This window comes from Neovison vison, chromosome 2, assembly GCF_020171115.1.
Source record: "Neovison vison isolate M4711 chromosome 2, ASM_NN_V1, whole genome shotgun sequence".
Taxonomy (NCBI): Eukaryota; Metazoa; Chordata; class Mammalia; order Carnivora; family Mustelidae; genus Neogale; species Neogale vison.
In genome coordinates this window covers 183,333,220-183,355,746 of record NC_058092.1, presented here as the reverse complement: position 1 = coordinate 183,355,746, position 22,527 = coordinate 183,333,220, and the positions used below count along the sequence as shown (strand labels likewise).

Below are 22,527 nucleotides of genomic sequence, written 5' to 3'. Positions count from 1 at the left end.
TTTAACCCACTGAGCCACCCAGGCGCCCCCCCCTTTTTTTTTAAAGATTTTTATTTATTTGACAGACAGACCACAAGTAGGCAGAGAGGCAGGCAGAGAGAGAGGAGGAGGAGGCAGGCTCCCTGCTGAGCAGAGAGCCCGATGTGAGGCTCGATCCCAGGACCCTGGGACCATGACCTGAACCGAAGGCAGAGGCTTTAACCACTGAGCCACCCAGGCGCCCCAACAGCTCAACACTCTTAATTCCACATCTCTTTGGCAGCTGTGAAGACCTTCTGCTTTGTCCTTTTTTTTTTTTTTTTAGATTTTATTTAAGAGAGAAAGAATGCACATGAGAGAGAGCACAAGCAGGAGGAGGGAAAAGCAGTTTCCCTGCCAAGCAAGGAGCCAATGTAGTGGGTTGATCTGGCACTCTGGGATCACGACCTGAGCTGAAGGCAATCGGTTAACCAACTAAACGACCAAGGCGCCTCTGTCCTTAAACTCTACTCCCAGTTGGGGATGCAGCTCACATCCCTGAGATCCAGTCATGTGCTCTACCGACTGAGCCTGCCAGACACATCTCTGTTTTGAGTTCAATTTGTGGTTTGTTAGTCTACTCAACTAAGGTATAAGCTTACTATAAGTAGCAGCAGCATCTTGTTCATCTCTTTCTCCCTAATTCTTGTAACAGGGCACATAGATGATGTGCAAATGCTATCTTCCCTCCCTTCTCTCCTACATGTCTTTAATGATTATATTTATAAGTCTTTCAAGAGAACCATATTAAAAGCAATTTTCAAGAAATCAAATTTCGGGGCACCTGGGTGGCTCAGTGGGTTAAAGCCTCTGCCCTCAGCTCAGGTCATGATCCCAGGGTCCTGGAATCGAGCCCCACATCGGGCTCTCTGCTCAGCAGGGAGCCTGCTTCCTCCCCTCTCTCTCTCTCTCTCTGCCTGCCTCTCTGCCTACTTGTGATCTCCATCTGTCAAATAAATAAACTAAAACTCTTTTAAAAAAAATCAAGTTTCTTGGGGTACCTGGTGGCTCAGTTGATTGGACATCTGCCTTCAGTCAGGTCATGATCCTGGAGTTCTGGGATTAAGCCCCACATCAGGCTCCCACTCAGTGGGGAGTCTGCTTTTCCCTCTGCCCCTCACTCCACTAATGCTCTCTGTCTCTCTCTCAAATAAATAAAATGTTAAAAAAAAGAAAAGAAAAGAAATTAGGGGCACCTGGGTGGCTCAGTTGTTGGGTGTCTGCCTTCCGGTCAGGTTATGATCCCAGGGTCTTTGGATCGAGCCCCGAATTGGGCTCCCTGCTCAGCGGGAAGCCTGCTTCTCCCTCTCCCACTCCCTCTGCTTGTGTTCCCTCTCTCTTTCTATCAAATAATAAATAAAATCTTTTCTAAAAAAAAGAAAAAAGTTTTTCTCAAGATTTCACAAATCTAAATTCTCAGGTGCATGTCAATGAGTAATTTCCCTTATCTGTTTTGGGTTTGATTTTGGTTTTTATTTCTGCTGTTGACAGAGAGAAAGGGAACCCACAGCTTGTTCATTTACACAACCATTGTTTACTTTGGAGACAATATGTCCTAATTTGGTACTTTAAAGCTTTGATATGAACTAAACAATTGTCTCAAGCAGGAAATATCTGTTCCCTAATAAAGAATTGAAGATATGTTTTTTTGTTTTTTTTGTTGTTGTTTTTAAATACTTTTATTTATTTATTTGACAGACAGAGATTACAAGTAGGCAGAGAGACAGGCAGAGAGAGCGGGGAGGAAGCAGGCTTCTGGCAGAGCAGAGAGCCCGATGCGGGGCTCAATCCCAGGACCCTGGGATCATGACCTGAGCTGAAGGCAGAGGCTTTAACCCACTGAGCCACCCAGGGACCCCTGAAGATATGTTTTTATTAAAATGCAGACCTCCAGGAGAAACCTGGGTGGCTCAGCTGGTTAAGTGGCTGCCTTTGGCTCAGGTCATGATCCTAAAGTCCTAGGATCTGCTCCACATTGGGCTCCTTGCTCAGGGAACCTGCTTCTCCCTCTGCCTGCCATTCCCCTGCTTATACTCACTCTCTCTCTGCCTGAAAAAAAAAATGCAGACCTCCAGGGACACCTGGGTGGCTCAGTCAGTTAAGCATCTGCCTTTGACTCAGGTAATGATCCCAGGGTCCTGGGACAAAGTCCCATGTCAGGCTCACTCTTCAGTGAGAACTCTGCTTCTTCCTCTTCCTCTACCACTCCCCCTGCTCATGGTATCTCTCTTGCAGTCTCTCTTCAAATAAATAAAATAAAATATCTTATTTTATTTTAAAGGTTTTATTTATTTATTTGACAGAGAGAAAGAGATCGCAAGTAGGCAGAGAGGCAGGTAGGGGGTGGGGGAAGCAGTCTCCCTGCTGAGCAGAGAGCCCGATATGGGACTCGACCCCAGGACCTTGAGACCGTGACCTGAGATGAAGGCAGAGGCTTAAACCACTGAGCCACCCCGGCACCCCAAATAAAATATCTTAAAATAAATAAATAAATAAATAAGCAAACCAAACTGTAAACAATGTGTAGGTCACCTCAATAGAATGGCAATGGCAAAGGTTGAGGGATGAAGACTTCCAATTTTACTTTTAATTTCACAGATTCATTAATTAATTAATTTTAGAGAGACAGAGAGAGAGAGAGAGTGGGAGTGTGCCAGCTGAGGGAGGGGCTGAGGGAGGAGAAGCAGACTCTCCACTGAGCAGGGAGCCTGCCACAGGCCATGATCCCGGGACCCTGGGACCATGACTTAAGCTGAAGGCAGACACTTAACTGAGATGCCCAGGCTCCCTTACCTTTTACATTTCTGCATTACTTAATTTTTCAAAACAAAGTACACAATAATTTTATATAATAAAAAACTAGTAGGGACACCTGGGTAGCTCAGTTGGTTAAGCTTCTGCCTTCAGCTTGGGTCATGATCCCAGGGTCTTGGGAGGGAGCTACATGGGGCTCCCTGCTCAGTGGGGAGTCTGCTTCTCCCTCTCCTTCTCCCCTGCTTGTGTTCTCTCTCACTCTCTGTCTCAAATAAATAAATTAATTAAATATTTTTTTTAAGAGTAAAGTTATACACCCTAATTTTAAGATGAACTTTTTGAAAACTATTTAAGAATATGAGGGGAATGTTCACAATGTACTATTATTTGAAAAAAGCACCATGCAAAAGAGGAAATACAGTACAGGTAAAAGATTTAGACAAAATATATAGATCAATATATTCAGACTGAAGTGAGATAAATATATCAAATATAAAAGAATTTTTTAAAAATATGTAAATGGGGGTGCCTGGGTGGCTCAGTGGGTTAAGCCTCTGCCTTCGGCTCAGGTCATGGTCTCGGGGTCCTGGGTTCGATCCCCGCATCGGGGTCTCTGCTCAGCAGAGAGCCTGCTTCTCCCTCTCTCTCTGCCTGCCTCCCTGCCTACTTGTGATCTCTCTCTCTCTGTGTCTCTCTCTGTCAAATAAATAAACAAATAAAATCTTTTGAAAAATAAAAATAAATAAAAATTTAAAAATTAAAGTCAAATTAAAAATATGTAAATGGTAGGATGGGAGCACCTGAGTGGTTCAGTCAATTAAGTGTCTGCCTTTAGCTCAGGTCATAATCCCTGGGTCCTGGGATTGAGTCCCACATCGGGCTCCCTGCTAAGCGGGGAGTCTGCTTCTCCCCCTCCTTCCTGCTTGTGCTCTCTCAAATAAATAAATAAAATATTTTAAAAATAAAATAAAATAAATGGTAGGGTGATTATATAGGTGTTCAGTTCTGGGGCGTGTGGGTAGCTCAGTCGGTTAAGCATCTGACTCTTGAGTTCAGATGAGGTCATGATCTCAGGGTCCTGGGCTTGAGCCCCACGTTGGGCTCCAAGCTCAGTGGGAAATCTGTTTGAGGATTTCTCTTCCTCTGCCCCTCACCCGTGCTTGCACGTGCATGCTCTCTCGCGCTCTCTCTCAAATAAATAGATAAATCTTTTAAAACAATTTTCAGTACTTCTCAAATATTCCATTATGACCATATTACTTTCATAATCTGAACAATGTTATTTAAACAGATTCACATGGAAAAAATTGTTGGAAAGTAGCGGGAGCTCTTTCTCAATGGGTGTAGAACCCAAAATACAAGTGAAAACTTCCAACCCTCAGTTGAGCAAGTGTTTCATTTATAGCACCTCCTTCCTATTTTTAGAAATAATTCAAGATTTGGTAGTAGTAGAGTAAATTTTGGTTCACATTAAAAACGAACTCTCTCCTATTATAGAAGAGATTTCATTGTAATTTGATGTCATTCATTCAGTGGAGACTGGCAGAATTACATGGCTATAAAAAGTTTATTCAGGAGTCTCCCACTAGGTAATTCAATACACCATTGATTTTAATCATTCCTGAGGAATAGTGGCTAATCAAACACATTCACATACACTTACCGTGGGGAATCTATTCCACTATCTCCAGCCATGCTATGATTTTCTGTTCCTTCCAAATGACTGTGTTCATGTTGGATATCCTGAGCCAACACTGGCATATGGGAAGTGTTGAAAAGTTCTACCTTTTGTGTGAACTGCTTTCTCATTCCCTGATTCAGAGCACTCTGACCCCAGCTCGCTGGTTTCTTTCCTGTGTCACTAACAGGGTCTTGCAGGGTTTCAGTCTCAGAATCGGCTTTCCTCGTGCTATAGTAACCAAATATCCTTCCATCAGCAGAGGCCGACACTTGTACACAGGTAGCAACGCTGTGTTCCTCTTCGTGGCTAAAACTGGGCTGAGTCCCTGAACTGAGACCACTGCTTTCAGCAGGGAGATCAGGTGCTTGGCTTTCACCTGGGTTAGTGAAAAACCTGGTGGGTTTGTAACATTCATTTCCTTTAAGCACCTGAGGCTCAGACCTGTGTGTTTTGCTGCTGTACTCAGTCATAGATCTCTCAGTCACTTTTTGTCTTCCCAAATGATTCCACTTGCTTCTCCCTGCAAAGGAACACTGAATGTGGCCAGGCAGCATTTGACCTAAGTCATCGTTCTCAGAAAAGTCCTCCTCATCTAGATATAATGAACTACAGGCACCATCATCATCTTCTAGTTCATTCTGATCCAAGGCCTGGTTTTCATCAGAAAGCCCTTCATCTTCTAGACCCACAGTCTCTGCTTCCTGGACAAATGTCTTTCTCATTGCTATTTCTTCTAAATCTCTGTCTTGACTCTCAGGTTGTCTCAAAGAGTTCGTATGAACTGGGTAATCCAAAAGACCAAGATTTTGGAACTGGTGTATTGTTTTATCAACCAATCTACAAGCAGGGGAGGCATGGCCTAAAGAGGAACCTTGTGATGGCAGGACATGCTGTATTTCTTCGGCCTCACCTAATGCGTCGAAGTGAGAATAACTTTTCCTCCAGACTTCAGGGATTACCTCGTTTTTTCCACCGTTTACATCATATCTCAACATGCTTTCCGGGAAGGAACAACATTCACCGCCGTTTTGCAAAACACTACACTGAGCGTAATTTAAGAGGGGACCTCTGAAGTCATCGCAGAGAGGTTTGACGATCGGGTTACTCATACAGATGGATTCTGCCGTCAGTTTATCTTCACATTGTTCAGCAAGACGCTGCTTGGCTTCACTCTTCAAGATTCTTGAGGAATCCAAAGACCTTGACCTTTGGAAAGGTTTTCCCTTTGGTCCAGCCTGATGGGGTCTCAGATCACTGGTCTGGGTGTTGTGCACTTTGGTCATTGGACTCCCTCGGTGAGAGAAGCCCTGGAAAGGATTACTGATTCTCTTCTTGTAAATTAAATGGGAACCCAGCACTGATAAATTCTCAGCAGGTGGTGTTTGAACTCCTGCTTCATTTGGGCTGTTAATTTTGGGGCTGGGCTGTGCAGCAGGGATCTTGGGATGTTTCTCCAGTTTGATGCTTCCTGGCTGAGGCTCGCTTCCCTGGCTCCCTGCTCTGTGCCTGTTCCTCTGAGAATGGCCCCGCCTTCGAGGCTTCCCACAGCGGACCCGCCTTTTCCTAACTCCTTCTTTTGAAGGATATTTATGCCTCGTGGTCAACCTATCAGTGGAAGTGCCCTGGCTATTATATTGTTTCTGTTCTTCGTATTTTTCCATTAAGACTGTATGTTTGATTAAGTTGTCAACGGTCAGAATGGGATTAATTCTTCTGATAATCTCATGTTCGACGTCTCGAGGGATATTGTCCAAGTCATCTTCATCTCGAACAGGCCATTCTTCTGGTGGGAACTGGGCAGAGAAACTGCTGTGTTCTGTTCTGGACTTCTCCTTCCTGGATATACTACGCCAGAAGAGGCTGAAGCCAAACTTCTTGCCTTTTTCTCTGTCTTTTGTGTCTGGTAACGGTTTGGCGCTTTCACTGATGTTATTATCCCCAGACACTGAAACTGCTCGATTCCGTACCAAAGGTCTGGATTCCTGAAGACCTTTCTGGCCTCTTCTAGCCGTTTCCACAGCCTCCGGTATTGCCTCTACATCCTGAGCGCAGGGATCAGGGAAACACCTGCAAGACTGACAATGGGAAATGGGGGCAGCGTTTTCTTTGGCTGATTCTGCACAGCTGGCCACGCCCACCAGGTAGGTAATGCAAGCCGGCCGCTGACTTTCATCGGATAGGTCTCTGTTATTTTTGTGGGGGGTTGTATTTGTGATGAAGTAAGTCTGAGGAGTGACTATGAAGTATCCCTCTCCAGTGTGATAAATTTTCCTTTCTTTAATCAGGGTTCCCAGGGTGGTATAGAGAATATCCTGAGATGGAATTGCAATGCCTAAAACAAACAAGCATTTCGTTATACTGATAGGTTTGGCATTAAAAAATATTTTAATGAGTGAAATCAGTAATGCAGAAATGACCACACATCTGCTTGATGAACCCACAGCTAACTATAACACAATTAATAAATGTAATTGCATTGCCGAAGAAGCATTCATAATAGTCACAATTTAACTGAGTAACAGGAATATAATTTGGTCCACACAAAGACAGGGCTAACTTAATGGTTAAGTAGAGAAAAAAAAAATCTGAGTTCCCTCGAATACACACAGCAAATTACATAACCCCATCATGAATTTAAATTTTGACTTCAAGACAGCATTCTTGGAAGCAAACACAGGAGTTTTTAAAAATCGCAGCTTCATTGCTTAAATCTTAAGAATCTAAAGAGAAAATGAAAACCAGTCTATGCCAGGATGGGGGCGAACTACCTAATACCTGTATTATGATAGTTTTTAAAAGTAGGAAGGTAGCAATTTTTAAAAGAAATTTCCTTTTCTAAATAGCAGGGTTCAAAGATGCCTCCTTAGCACAGTAGGCAGTGCATCAGTCCCAAATAGCAGGTTTCAAAATTGTATTTATATTGTGAAACATGTTTGTATAACACCGGAAGAAAATACCTCAATATATCAACATTTCCTTTGGATTGTGATACTATAAGTGGTTACTATTCTACATTTTCTTGATTTTTCTACAATAAGCATATCAATTTTATAATGGGAAAATTAAAAATACTCTTCTATATCCATGCATTTTGGATATCACACAGCTGTGAGAAGATGGAAATAAATCAGTATATAATACAGAAAGATCTCTGAAATTTTTAAAAAGATTTATTTATTGGGGGGCACCTGGGTGGCTCAGTGGGTTGAGCCTCTGCCTTCGGCCCAGGTCCTGATCTCAGGGTCCTGGGATGGAGCCTTGCATTGGGCTCTCTGCTCGGTGGGGAGCCTGCTTCCCCCTGTCTCTCTGCCTGCCTCTCTGCCTTGTGATCTCTCTGTCAAATAAATAAATAAAATCTTAAAAAAATAATAAAGATTTATTTATTGGGTCTGGGAATAGGGAGGGAAAAAATGAAATAAGATAGAACTGGGGAAGGAGACAAACCATAAGAGACTCTTAATCTCAGGAAACAAACTGAGGGTTGCTGGGGGATGGGGTGGGAAGGATAGGATGGCTGGTTTATGGACATTGGGGAAGGTATGTGTTATGCTGAGTACTGTGAATTGTGTAAGCCTGATGATTCACAGTCCTGTACCCCTGGGGCAAATAACATGTTATATGTTAATTTAAAAAAAGATTTATTTATTTGAGAGTGCGTGTGCACGAGGTGGGTGGGAGGAGCAGAGGGAGAGAGAGAGAATCTCAAGTAGACCTCCCACTGAGCTTAGAGCCTGATGCAGGGCTCAACTCAGGGCTCCATCTCGCAACCCTGAGATCATGACCTGAGCCAAAATCAAGAGTTGGGCGCTTAAGCAACTAGGCACCCAGGCGCCCCCACCAAAAAAAATTTTTTTAAAAGACTTTATTTATTTATTTGACAGACAGAAATCAGAAGTAGGCAGAGAGGCAGGCGGAGAGAAAGGGGGAAGCAGGCTTCCGTCGAGCGGAGAGCCCAATGCTGGGCTCGATCCCAAAACCCCGAGACCATGACCCAAGCCGAAGACAGAGGCTCAAACCACCGAGCCACCCAGGCGCCCCACCAAAATATTTTTTGAACTTAGGCAAGGTACAGACAGAATGTAAAGAAGGAGCCAATGTATGTTATTTTAAAAAAAATACATATGCTCAAATACCTCTTAGGAAAGTATACGCAGGAAAAGATAAACAGTAGAAGCTGTCACCTCTGGGAAGTGGCAGTGGAAGAAGGGGATGGTGGGGAAGAAGAGGAATTTTTTTTTTCTTTTTTTGCTTTGTATTCCTTTCTACGGTATGATTTGTTTATGGCCATAGGCGTTGTTTTTGCAAAAGTTCATCTGGAAAGTAAAAGAAATGCCCTTATCAAATTCATTGATGCAGGCCTTCTCCCAGCAGGGCTCTAATACAAGGTTCTACACTAGAGAAAAAAAAAGTGGCTATCTCCCAGTTTATTTAAGAGGATTTATAAAGATTTTTTATTTATTTATTTATTTATTTGACAGACAGAGATCACAAGCAGACAGAGAGGCAGGCAGAGAGAGAAAGGGAAGCAGGCCTCCTGCCGAGCAGAAAGCCCGATGCGGGACTTGATCCCAGGACCCCGAGACCATGACCCGAGCCGAAGGCAGCGGCCCAACCCACTGAGCCACCCAGGCGCCCTAAAAGGATTTATAAACAGAAAGCAGGCCAGGAACTAATAGAGAAAACTGGTCACGCTACCTGGGTAGTGTTGCTTCAAATGCTCCAACAGGGATTCCTGGGTCACCACGGTCTGGGCAGCATTCAGATCAGACACAGCACAGCAAAGAACTTCAGCCAAAGGTACAAACTGAGATTGAGCTATTGGATTCATTTGTACGGGGAAGACATCACCTAAATTGGAGGTTAAAAGAAAAAAAAAAAGGAAAGGTGATAACATTTATAGTAAAAACTATTTGGGATTAGTGAACCAACAATAAAAACTGAATGGCATGTGGCATTGCTATTTTTCTCATCGGTTCTTCCTCCCAATCTGATAATAGGAACAATGGTAGAAAGCATAGAAGAAAAAGGGTTACATTCGGGCCCCCTAGTTTTTTTTTTCCAATTTATTTATTTTTAGAAAAACAGTATTCAGGGACGCCTGGGTGGCGCAGTTGGTTGGACGACTGCCTTCGGCTCAGGGCGTGATCCTGGAGTCCCGGGATCGAGTCCCACATCGGGCTCCCAGCTCCATGGGGAGTCTGCTTCGCTCTCTGACCTTCTCCTCGCTCATGCTCTCTCTCACTGTCTCTCTCTCTCAAATAAATAAATAAAATCTTTAAAAAAAAAAAAAAAAAAAAAGAAAAACAGTATTCATTATTTTTTCACCACACCCAGTACTCCATGCAATCCGTGCCCTCTATAATACCCACCACCTGGTACCCCAACCTCCCACCCCCCCACCACTTCAAACCCCTCAGATTGTGCCCCCTAATTTTTAAGAAGTTTGTAGAATTTGCCAGTACTTTACATGCAAGAGGTAGTAAATTTCCAGATGAAAGTCACAAAGTGCTATCAGGGTTTAGGTCAGACAATGCTTACATGGTAATTCATACATTTCGAAGCACTTTTTAAAAATCATATTAGATTTCTGAGGCAGGCAGGGATGGAATTCCCATTTCTTTACTTAAAATAAAGAAAGCCATAGGGGTGCCTGGGTGACTCGGTTGGTTAAGTGGGTTCCTTTGGCTCAGGTCATGGTCCCGCGGTCCTAGCATGGAGCCCTGCATTGGGCTCCTTGCTCAGCAAAAAGCCTGCATCTCCCTCTCTCTCTCTCCTATTCCCCCTGCTTGTGTTCCCTCTCTTGCTATCTCTCTCTCTGTCAAATAAATAAAATCTTAAGACACACACACAGACACACACACACACAATCCATAGAAAGCTCAAGTAATTGTCCCAAGGTCAGAAAGCAAGTGAAGTGACAAAAACAGGTCTTCTGACTCCTAATCCAGCATTTTCATCATTCCATATTTTTAAAAAGATTTTATTTATTTATTTATTTGACAGAGAGGCAGGCAGAGAGAGAGAGAGGGAGAAGCAGGCTCCCTGCTGAGCAGAGAGCCCAATGAGGGGCTCAATCCCAAGACCCTGAGATCATGACCTGAGCGGAAGGCAGAGGCTTAACCCAGGTGCCCCATTCCACATTTTCCTGGTTGGAATGATTAGGAAGATTTGAAGAAGGAAAGGTCAAAAAATTTTTCCAAAAGCACGAAGACACAGAGCAAAACCATGAAAAGAAGAAAGCACAAGGTATATAAAAGCACGAATAGAGTTATCCTGGTTGGATAGAGTTTAAGAGTTATTATCACACCAAAGTTGAAGACGGATCAGAAATGTAAGCTAGGGGGAGCCTGGGTGGCTCAGTGGGTTAAAGCCTCTGCCTTCAGCTCAGGTCATGGTCTCAGGGTCCTGGGATAGAGCCCTGCATCAGGCTCTCTGCTCAGCGGGGAGCCTGTTTCCTCCTTTCTCTCTGCCTGCCTCTCCGCCTACTTGTGATCTCTGTCTGTCAAATAAATAAAAAAAATCTTTAAAAAAAAAAAAAGAAAAGAAAAGAAATGTAAGCTAGACTGTATTGTCTTTCCTCCTTGCCAATGTCTTTTTTTTTAAGACTTTTATTTACTTATTTGACAGAGTGACAGCTAGAGAGGGAACACAAGCAGGGGGAGTGGGAGAGGGAGAAGCAGGCTTCCTACTGAGCAGGGAGCCTGACATGAGACTAGATCCCAGGACTCTGGGATCTGTACTTGAGCGGAAGGCAGATGCTTAAGGACTGAGCCCCCAGGTGCCTCCTCCTTGCCAACATCTTAAATAAATGTTCTTAACCTGCTGTTACTCATGTTAGAGTTTAAGATTCTGCTGAGCATCCAAGGGAATCACTCAATTACTTGGAAATGAAAGACTAGGACTCAGGAAAGAGATTTGAGAATCAACTAAAACAGAGAAGATCTGAAGCTGAGGAGGGCATAAGTTCTTCAGTAGGAGATATAGGAAGACAGCCAAGAAACAGTGAACTGCGAGGCTACCTACAGTTAAGAAACAGTAGAAATAGGGACCCACAAAAGCAAGAAGGCCCAATAATGGGTGTAGGAGGGAGAGAACCAAAAGTGTGAGAAAAAGAGGCTCTGAAATGACAGTAAAACAACAGTGTCAAAATGCTTAAAAGGGATCAGAAAGGTGGAGGGAGGAGGAAAAGGGCCATTGTTTTTTTTTTTTTTTAAGATTTTATTTGTCAGAGAGAGAGAGAGAGAGCACAAGCAGGGAGAGTGACAGACAGAGGGAGAAGCAGGCTCCCTACTGAGCAGGGAGCCTGATAGGGACTCGATCCCAGGACCCTGGGATCATGACCCAAGCTGAAGGCAGAGGCTTTAACCCACTGAGCCACCCAGGTGCCCCAGTCATTGTCTTTCTTCACTGAAAGGTGACCACTGGCGTCTTTCAAGAGAACTGTTTTCATAGAAAAGAACACAGAAACTAAATGTCAGGCTGAAGGGAAGGGAGTTAAGTGAGGGAAAAGGTAAGGCTAATGGATCCTCCTTCCAGAGCAGGGCTTCTTAACTTTGGCACTTCTGACATTGGGGGCCAGATATAAAGTGACCAGTCATCTCAGTATGCTCAGGACTGAGGGGTTCCCTGGGACATAGGATTTTCCGTGTGATAACCAAGAAAATCAAAGGCAAACCAAGACGGTTTGCCGAGCCAGATAATTCTTTGTTGTGCAGAGCCGTCGAGTGCATTGCAGCGTGTTTAGTAGGGTTCTTGGTCTCTGCCACTTCTAGATGCCGGTAGCATCTCCCCCAGTTGCAGCAACCAAACAAGTTTCCAGACATCGCCAAACGTCCCCAGAAGGGATGGGGGGATGGAGGCAAAACTGCCCCAATTATAAACCACTGTTCTATACCATTTGTTGGAAAAATCGGATTCTGAAAGAGGAGAAACAGAACACAAACCAGAAGGGAGTAGGAACAAGTGAATGTGAACGTGGTTTTTTTTTTGTTTTGTTTTTTTAAAGATTTTATTTATTTATTTGTCAGAGAGAGAGGAAGAGAGAGCGAGCACAGGCAGACAGAGAGGCAGGCAGAGGCAGAGGGAGAAGCAGGCTCCCTGCCGAGCAAGGAGCCCGATGTGGGACTCGATCCCAGGACGCCGGGATCATGACCCGAGCCGAAGGCAGCTGCTTAACCAACTGAGCCACCCAGGCGTCCTAACTGTGTGTACATTGTGATTTTCTTAAAGGAAGAGCTCTGCACATTTGCATCCAAAAGAAAAGTCTTCAAGGAAATAACGTACCTGTTTCCAGGAGAGAGAGAAGACCAGTAAGACAGCAAGATCCTGTAGGACAAGGAATAGGAAAATGTGCAAAAGGCACAGGTAGAAGAACTGCCTTAGAAATAAGGAAGATGGGGCACCTGGGTGGCTCAGTGGGTTGAGCCTCTGCCTTCGGCTCAGGTCATAGTCTCAGGGTCCTGGGACCGAGCCCCACATCGGGCTCTCTGCTCAGCAGGGAGACTTCTTCCCCCCTCTCCCCCTGCCTGCCTCTTTGCCTACTTGTGATCTCTCTCTCCGTCAAATAAATAAATAAAATCTAAAAAAAAAAAGGAGGAAGGAAGGAAGATATGAATTCACCTGGACCTGAGAAAAGAGTAGAGGAGGGTAGAAGACCAGGAATCCACCAAAGCATAGAAAAAAATACACGTGAGCACAGCAAGGTCCTCGATCTCTGCAAAGTTAAGGCAGGGAGGGAGAGGATAGGAATGGGAGGAGAAAAAAACAGAAGTGAGGAGCTGAAGAGTGGAAAGGGGGGTTGAAGAGCCATTCTTGGAGTGTACTAAATTTCAAAAAATATATGAATACAAGGATTATGAAGGAGCCCTGAGTCTCAAGATGATTGAAGTGTGGAATGTGGTTGGTGGCAGGTGACAATCTGGAATGAAAAGGGTAAGAGCCAGGGAGGCCAGGTGCTTCTGAAACTTTAATGTGATAAGGGAATCACTGGGGTGGGGTGGGGGAGGGAGTGCTAATGTGCGGATTCTGATTCAGAAGGTCCGAAGGAGGGTCCATGATTCTGTGTTTCTAACAACTTCCCAGGTGAGGTCTGCTTGGGAATGGTAAGAGGGTGAGGGTGTTGATAATCACAGTGTTAAAGTAGCTAACCATTCAACAAACAAACATGGCCCTGGGGCTGCATGGGGAGTCAAGAGTAGCCAAAGGGAAGTCAAAGAATTGAGAAAACTTGGTTATACTGTGCAGGTGACTTGCCCAGTGACAGCAAAGCCAATACATTTTACTAATTGAGGGGGAAGGAAAGTGGTGAGGACTGGCAAGGTGTGAAGGGTTGTAGCCAGAGCTGGTGAGTGGCCCAGAGTATTTATTGTATCAGATGAAGATAGAGGACTTCCATAAGGAAACTGAGAAGCAGTTTGCTATACATAACACTGGTCTGTTTCCCTGTGTGCTTAATTAAGCTTCTGTATCTGGCAGGCGGGGGCATCTCTGAGCTGGAAGGTTACAACACAGGCCAGAGCTGCTGTCTGCCACGGAGGTTAGGATCTCCTCTTGTGTGCTTGTGGCTATTCCACTGGATGGACACCAGGATACCTGCAGCATTCTGAGAAGCTAGGCTGAATGGCTAATCAATATTTCAAAGGGCAGTGATGAGAGATGGGATTATGAAGCTTAGTGTCCAAGTGAGACATTAGCTGAGCTAAACCTCAAAATCCTTCTAGAAAGTCTACCTCTAAGCTAAGGGTAATAAGCCTCTGCCTCTCTTCAGCCCCTCTTTGCCTTTCTTTTTTCCATCCACATCTGGGATTTACTTTCTTCTCTTTCACCTCCCTCCTCAACCAGAAAAAGTACAATTTCAAATAGTTCCGTGCTTCTTTAACATAACTCTATGTGCTTAATTTGAAATAAGTGACTTTAAACTTTTATAACCTTCTTCCTCGTCTCCCAAAACAATCTAATAAGTGACTTTTTTCTTCTGTGTGATCTTGAATTACCTCCTCTCCTTCCCCCACCTTCAAGTGGATTAAAAGTCCTTAATTCAAAGAGGGTGGAGAAAGTTCTCTCCTAGAGGGATAAGGGTTAGAGTCCCGGCGAAGCATAGGGCAAAACCTAAAAAGGTTTTCGGTGTTCAACTACACAACCTCAATACACCCCTACCCTAAACGCAGTCACTTTGAACTTTGCGATGGAGTAAGGAGGAAGAATTTAAAGGAAGGGAGAAGTGGCTAGAGTGTCAGCGTCTGACATCCCTGCCTGCCGCGCCCCCTGCCGGTAGCCGCCCATTTTGGGGCAAATGGAACAAGAAGGCTACACCGAGGATGGGTCTAGTACTCAAGTCTTCACTGTGCCTTTGGGCTGGACCTGAAGCAGCCCAGTTTTTAGCTCAACTCTTAAGCTTATTTCCTCCTTTCATAGGAAAAATAGTCAAAACAGATTTTTCATAGGTCTGGTGGGAGGGATGCGTGGGATATCCCTGTACATTTCTTTGCAATCTCCCATATATCTTAAAGTCAATTCGAAATAAAAGCTGAAAATAGATTGTTCAGAAAGCACTACTTTTAACAAGCAGAAATATGAGCAACAGAAGTTTTTTCTTACATTTTAAAAATCCCAAACAAGTTCTTTTAAAGAATCCTGACACTGCTTGCCAAATCCAAAAACACTCCCAGAAATGTTATTCATAATTCCTACCACGGTGTGGGAATGAGTATTTTAAGAGCAAACAAACCTACAATCAAGTAGGAAGCCAAATTGCCTTTTTCTGCTCCTTAAAATTAATACAATAACATGTCCACTGTATTTTAGAGAACGTGTTAAATTGCATTTAACCTCCGGTTTGGCATTCCCTCTAAACAAAGCCTAGAGCAAGTTTCTCAGTACATTTCCTTCCCAGCCGTTGCTAAGAGACCTCTTCAGGTGCGTAAATCATCAAGGGTTCTTTTGTGCAAGAGAGCTGAACGAACCCTGATGGGGAACTTCCGTGATAGACTCAGGAATCATGTTCACACTCTAGCCATCTTTTTTTTTTTTTTTTTGTCTCGGTTACTTTTGCCCTTTGATTTTTGGAACGCAATAGCCCTTAATAGAGTTTTCCACCAAAAATTAACTTTCTGTGTAGAAGATCCCATTTATAGATGTAACCAGATTTCTCAGTAAGGGAAAGCCAGTCCTTTGGCTTTATCCTCCATTACTGTGGAGTAATTGAAGAGGACCCTTAAGCCCGGGCCTGCTGTTGACTTTTGACCTTTGACCTGTAGAGGGGTTGGGAGGCCAGGAGAGGCTGCATGCCTGAGCAAACAGTTCACAACAATGTTCTCTCTGTTTACACAGTCTTGGACTCTTGGGTGCTGTAGAAATGGGAAAAGCATTTGTGCAGAAAGACTGGTTTGATGGAAATACCAACAAAGTCCGACTGTATATATTGGCGCCTACTACATTTCATGCCACCTTTTCTGTAAAGATTTTTGTTGCTTACCTTGCTGTACTCTCAAAGGATCTGGTGGGTATTTACTTTTTTTTTTTTTTTTTTTTGAGTTTCCAAATTCTGATGAGGTTTTTTTTTAAGATTTTATTTATTTATTTGGCAGAGAGAGAGAGAGATCACAAGTAGGCAGAGAGGCAGGCAAAGGGAGAGGGGAGGCAGGTCCCCTGCTGAGCAGAGAGCCCGATGCGGGGCTCGATCCCAGGACCCTAAGATCATGACCTGAGCCGAAGGCAGAGGCTTAACCCACTGAGCCACCCAGGCACCCCTCTATGATGAGTTTTAAAACCATTTTTCTTTAAAAGCCCACTTTTGGGGAGAAGAATAAAAAACAGCGCAAGGCAAATTCAATGTATGTAGTATATAGATCCCCAATCAGCAAGTAGAAGCGTGGAGTTCTGAATTGTCAAAGATTGTTGACCCCCAGTCAAGTCTAGAGCAGACCTCTTCTAGCTCGAGATCCTACAACTGTGACAAGAACCAGACTCCTGTGTGAAGCTATAAATTCATATAATCCTGGGCGATCAATCCCTGTCCCTGTGCCTTATAACAGTGGCCCAGAGAGCCCCTGGCTGATAGGAGCAGAACTCTAAAAGTGTGGCTTGCTCCTGAGCTGGTGACAGGAGCCCACCAACAGCCCAGTGTCAATAAAGTCCTCCTCACGACTCTGAGGAAAAGGTGGTGGTTTCTTTGTCAAGGACACAAAGACCTCCTCCATACACCCCCGCTGGAGGCCTCTAGAAGAATACCCTATCTTGACCGTTTCCTATCAGCAAAGAAAAGTGGCTAAAAGAGCCATTTCCTGGCCCAATACTGAGATGTAAATACTCCTACCCCGGGGTCAAATATCTTGATATCTCTTGATAAAGAGATATGTTCATGACAAATATGGACACAGCTGGACTGCCTTGCACCAGACCCCCGGAAGGCAGCTGGAGTAGACCAAGCACACTGTCCCCCAGATCTGTGGCACTAGAGAAATCTTCTACCGGGGCCACTGGACTCCTAAATCCGCCAGTTACAGATCACCAGTTGGAAGCTTTGGTAACCTTACACGAGCCTAAACTTTGCCCTCTGATAAATGGGCGCACTGGTGTCAGCACAGTAGCTGGCCCAGTGAGGTTATTTTCCCGGGGTAGTGGGATGGGGAGCACAAGCCAACAGAAGCAGTACAGCGGTCGGTCCCAGCATCGCGAGGGAAGGTCTAGCGCAAGGGGAACAATACCCGGGGTCAAACGACACACTCGCTCCCCATCTTGAGAGGTTATCAGACAGCTGAGGGTGAGGTTTGCTAACTTGACCATTTTGGAAGAAAGAGTCAGAGGCAGAGAAAGCACACGATCCCAGGCCCCTGGGGAGAAAGGCAGAACCCAAATCAAGAGGCATTCTGCTTGGCCCAATCCTGTGTTTGCTTTGTCCACTGAGAAAACTTTCGAAGAAAAAATGATCTTTATCCAAACAGAGTTTCTTTTGATACCTCAATGCTCTAGTTAAATTTCAAGGACTCAGTTAAAGTTGTATATAAAAACTGTACCGTGGGGTGCCTGGGTGGCTCAGTGGACTGGGCCTCTGCCTTAAGCTCGGGTCATGATCCCAGGGTCCTGGGATGACTGGAGTCAGGCTCTCTGCTCAGCAGGGAGCCTGCTTCCCTTCCTCTCTCTCTCTGCCTGCCTCTCTGTCTACTTGTGATTTCTGTCTGTTAAATAAATAAATTAAATTAAAAAAAAAAACACAAAAAACCTCTACCTTTAGAGGAAAAAAATTAAATACCATGCAATGTTAACACTTATCTTACGTTTTTAAGACACTTACACAAATTCCAAGAGGGTCTCTGTGAGGAATCTAAATTCTGACATTTTAATTTGGGGTACTTGAATGTGATTTCAAAGTTCCTAAGAGACTGTGCTACCAAATATGCAAAACAGAAGACTTTTTTTGCAAATTTGGAAAACACATCAGAACTTTTTTGTGTCCATAAAAATTAAATTCCAGGCAAAAAGAACCCCAACATTACTTATTTCATATTCAAGACACAAAATTCTCTCTACTCTAAAAATGTTGAGTCCCCATACAAATTTATGGACTCCGTGCTAGACAGTCTGCCAGAAATTCATGCATTGTTGACCTTCAAACAGTTTAACTAAGCAGCTCAAACTCAGCTAATTACCTGCACACACGAAACCTGAGACCGTCTTTTTTCGGCGCCCGTACTGAATCACACTGTGAGAAAGGTATCTTCTACGTGCATTAGAGATGACAATAGAGCATGAATAAAACAACCTGCAGATCCACTCAAGTTTAAATTTTAAAAATAAATAAATAAATAAAAGGATGTTTTGTTCTAAGTAATCCAAGAAGCTTCTCTGATTTTTAAACTGCACTTTTATCCAAGACAGAATTTCCAGATTCCTTTAACATTAAAATTAATCCTGCATTTTTAAAAATGCAAGTATTTTGTCGCAATGTGTATCTCATCAGAGATAAGATGCTGTGCAGAAATCTCCCTGGCTTGAAATAGTTAGATCTATTGTGTTATAACCTTAAATAGGTTCAGAAAATCAAACAAAATTGGAACAAAAAGAGAGGTTTCAGGCCAGCAAAACCAAGCCCCTCTCCGTGTCTCCCTTTTATTTTAGTAAAATAAAAGCATGCAAACACTTTCCCTGGCATTTAGAAACAAAAGACTTCCAAAGACGCAGCAGAGACTGGCTCTAGATCTGAGGGTAGTTGGGTTATCACCCAGGGAAGCTGGAATTCTTTCTCAAACATAGTGATGTTTATTTTGAACCCCTAGACACACACCTCCCCTTCTGGGACATGTCCTCGGTTGAAAAGGCTTCGCTCAGGAGCCTGAGCTGTTCCAACACCACGGTAATAACCACACTTCGCCCTGTCAGGGGTAGTAAATTAGTCGCCCCTTTCTTTTCGAGGGATATAGTCACGAATAACCACTATCAGCCGAATTGCAGAGGCTTTGGGCCTTTATGACAGGGACCGCCATGATTCAGTTGTCAGAACGTAGGATGTAGAAAAGACACAGAAGTGGCCCTACTTCGGGGAGCCCTTTGGCCTCTAGCAGCCTTCCCCCCGACCACCACACTCTCATTGTGGGTAGAGCTATGGGGACACCTGGCCGGGAGGGAAGGGTGCACATGACTCAAAACAGCTGGCTTTGTTTTGTTTTGTTTCTTAGTTTATTTTTTTAAAGATTTTTATTTATCAGATAGAGATCACATGTAGGCAGAGAGGCAGGCAGAGAGAGAAGAGGAAGCAGGCTCCCCGCTGAGCAGAGAGCGTGATGCGAGGCTCGATCCCCCTGGGATCATGACCCGAGCCGAAGGCAGAGGCTTCAACCCACTGAGCCACCCAGGCGCCCCTGTTTTTTTAATTTATTTGAGGGAGAGAGCACATGCAGGGGGTGGGGGAAGCAGCAGAGGGAGAGGGAGAAGCAGACTTCCACTGAGCAGGGAATCTGATGTGGGGCTTGATCCCAGGACCCCAGGATCACGACGTGAGCCTAAGACAGACGCTTAACCCACTGAGCCACGCAGGTGTGCCTCACCCCCACCCTCGAGTCCTCCCTGCCTGTTTTTTTTAAAACACTAAAACTCAGTACCTTGGCCCCAAAGCCCTCCAGGCTCTGTGGTACCCTTGCCCTAACCTCTCTTCCTTTCAGACCCCCACTCTGGATATGTTAATGACTTTACCCCAACGGAGTCCATTTTCTAAGGCTGTCAAAATTAATTACCATAAATTTAATGGCTTTGGGGGTGCCTGGATGGCTCAGTGGATTAAGCCTCTGCCTTCAGCTCAGGTCATGGTCTCAGGGTTCTGGGATCGAGCCCCACGTCGGGTTCTCTGCTCGGCAGGGAGCCTGCTTCCTCCTCTCTCTCTGCCTGCCTCTCTGCCTACTTGTGATCTCTCTCTCTGTGTCAGATAAATAAATAAAATCTTTAAAAAAAAAATTTAATGGCTTAAAACAACACAAATTTATTATCTCACAGTCTATAGATCACTTGTTCCTCTGCTCCAGGCCCATGGCCTGGGGTCTCGTTGGAGGCTCTGGAGGAGAGTCAGCTTCCACACTTATTTATGTTTTGGGCAGAATTCAGTTCTTTGTGGTTGTAGGACTTAGGACTCAAGTCCCTGTTCCCTTGATGGCTGTCAGAAGGGAGCCTCTCCTTGCAATTTAAAGCTACCTGTATTTGTCACGTCGCCCCCTTCATCTTCAAAGACAGTGTGGAGTCTTTTTTATGCTGTGATTCTCTCCGACTTGCCCTTCTGTTGCTTCCCTTCGGTTCCAGCCAGATAAAGTTGTCTGCTTTTAAGGGCTCCGGTGATTAGATCAGCCCTCCCAGGTAATCCAGGATAACCTTCCTCAAATCCAAAACAGAACTACATCTGCACAGTCCCATTTGCTTGCCATGTAAGGTAACATATTCACAGGTTCCAGGGGTTTGGACGTGGCCATCTTTGAGTGTCATTCAGCCTACCAACCAGGTGTAAGGGCTGGGGGGGCAAGGAAGAGCTGAGGAGGGAGGCACAGGTCTAAACTGCAGCGGCCCTGCATGTCCCTAAAAATGGCCGTGCAGAATCCCTTTTCTTGGCCCTTGAGGCCAACCTGGGACTGATTGAAGATGAAACTTTTTTCCTAGATTCCGGAGGCCACACACGACAATGCCAGGGACTGGCAGCTCAGAGTCATGGAAATGAATAGAAATACCACCATACAAAATCGGGGGGCCAAACAACAAACCAACGTTGTTGTTTGAGTAATAGATAAATTTTTAAAAAGGTCCCTGTGATAAAGAAGCTGTCCTTTGCATACATAGTCGTCACGTAACGAATGAGCATTATGCCGGATGTCAAGGGACAGGATTGCGGTTCCAATCCAGGTTCTGCTCTGTGGCTCCGATTAAACCAGCTCTCTTCTCTGAGTCTCCGTTTTCCTGGTCTATACATGTGGGGGTGAGCTAGATCAGTGTTTCCCAAAACGTGTTCTGTGGGGCACTCATCCCATGAAGGAAAGGTCCCGAGACTGAGTGTTCGAGAACACTGGCTGGAGTCACAGGAGCATTGTTAAAGGCTCTGAGACCTGTGATGGATAATTGAGTTTATTTAAGCCGATGTTTCCCATTCATACTTGGCTGCAATCTCCTTTCTCCAAAACCTTGTGTTACCCGTTGGCTGTGACTTCTCTCCATAGTCTGTGCTCTCATCTGGGAAAATTTGTCCCTGTTTCCTCCACCTAGAGCACACTTCCCCAGGCCCGTGTTTGAGAATCACGAAGACTGGCTCAGATGCTGACTTGACTCTCCCCTGAATTGTTCTCTGAGCCCATCAGCCAGAGTTCTCCTTCCCACAGGGTCCCCTTATGAAACACTGAATGAGCACTACCCTGGCATAGCATTAGTACTCCTAATACAGGGATGTTACCACAGTCCAGTCCTGCAATCATTTCATACCTGGCAAATATTTATCGAGTACCTACTCTATGTCAGTTCCTGGGAATACAACTGGGATCAGAACACAGTCTTTGCCTTCAAGGGGCTCTGATTCTAATGGAAGAGCGGCGGTTGGAGGCAGTCATAACCCAATAGGCAGGCTCTATCTGGTAGGACTAGGACTGTCTTCCTGGTCTCCCTCCTTTTTTTTTTTTTTTTAAGATTTTATTTATTTATTTGTTAGACAGAGATAAGTTAGACACATCCAGGCAGATGGAGGGGGAAGCAGTCTCCCTACTGAGCAGAGAGCTCGATGTGGGGCTCGATCCCAGGACCCTGAGATCATGACCTGAGCCGAAGGCAGAGGTTTAGCCCACTGAACCACCCAGGTGCCCCCCAGGTCTCCCTCCTGAATGCCACTCTCAGAAGCTGGTGGGTGTCTGGGCACGGCCATCATAAGAAGAGTCAGACATGCCGCCGTGCAGACATTTGCACAGCAGCACAACAGCCCAGGGTAATAAAGGGAGCCCTACAACTGGTCAGGCTGACCCAGGCTCAAGTCCTCCACCTCCACGTACTGACTATGCCGTACTGAATTTTCTTTTCCCAACCCCCACAGCCTATGTGACCAGACACCAGTCCTGCCCATGACGTTCTCCCCAAACGACCGTTCAGGTTGGTAAAACCTAGGCTAGCCCTGTTTTGTTCTCTTCAGTACTATTTTACTGTGACACCTGGTGGCAGATACCATAGGTTGACACATTCAACACACATTCCCACTCGCCTTTGTCATGGCCTGCCTCCAGTGTAGAGGTCAGAAAATGTATCACTCAATTTCCCAACCTCTCTTAAAACCAGTGGTTATGCAACATCACTTCTGTCCCTGGGATAAGGCAGGCAGGGGCCACTGCTAGAAGAGACCTCACAAGGAAAAGCCCCGCCTTCATCTTTTCTCCTTTCCTTCTTGACTCTTCCAGCACGGAACCCGAAGAGGAGGCAGCCATTTTGTGACCATTAGGTGACAAACATGATGTCAAAAGACCACTCTTTGAGGAAGGCGGAGCAGAAAGAGAGTAAAAAGCCCAGGTTTCTGGTCACCTAGTTGAGCCACCGTGCGGGCCCCAGGCTGCCAACCCCCAAGCTTCTTGTCA

At 44.8% G+C, this 22,527-nt stretch overlaps 1 protein-coding gene across 4 annotated transcripts in view; it reads right to left on the bottom strand.

Moving 5' to 3' along the window:
* Nucleotides 1-22,527, bottom strand: part of STOX1 (storkhead box 1) — a 61,454-nt gene that overhangs the window by 1,510 nt on the left and 37,417 nt on the right. For 2 of the 4 annotated variants that reach the window (XM_044239654.1, XM_044239655.1), the window contains exons 2-3: nt 9,149-9,301; nt 4,436-6,785 (exon numbers count right to left, since the gene is read on the bottom strand). In XM_044239654.1, the coding sequence (XP_044095589.1) occupies nt 4,436-6,785; nt 9,149-9,301 (2,503 nt within the window). The remainder of the gene's footprint in view (nt 1-4,435; nt 6,786-9,148; nt 9,302-22,527) is intronic. The other 2 variants (XM_044239656.1, XM_044239657.1) reach the window with 2 other exon arrangements.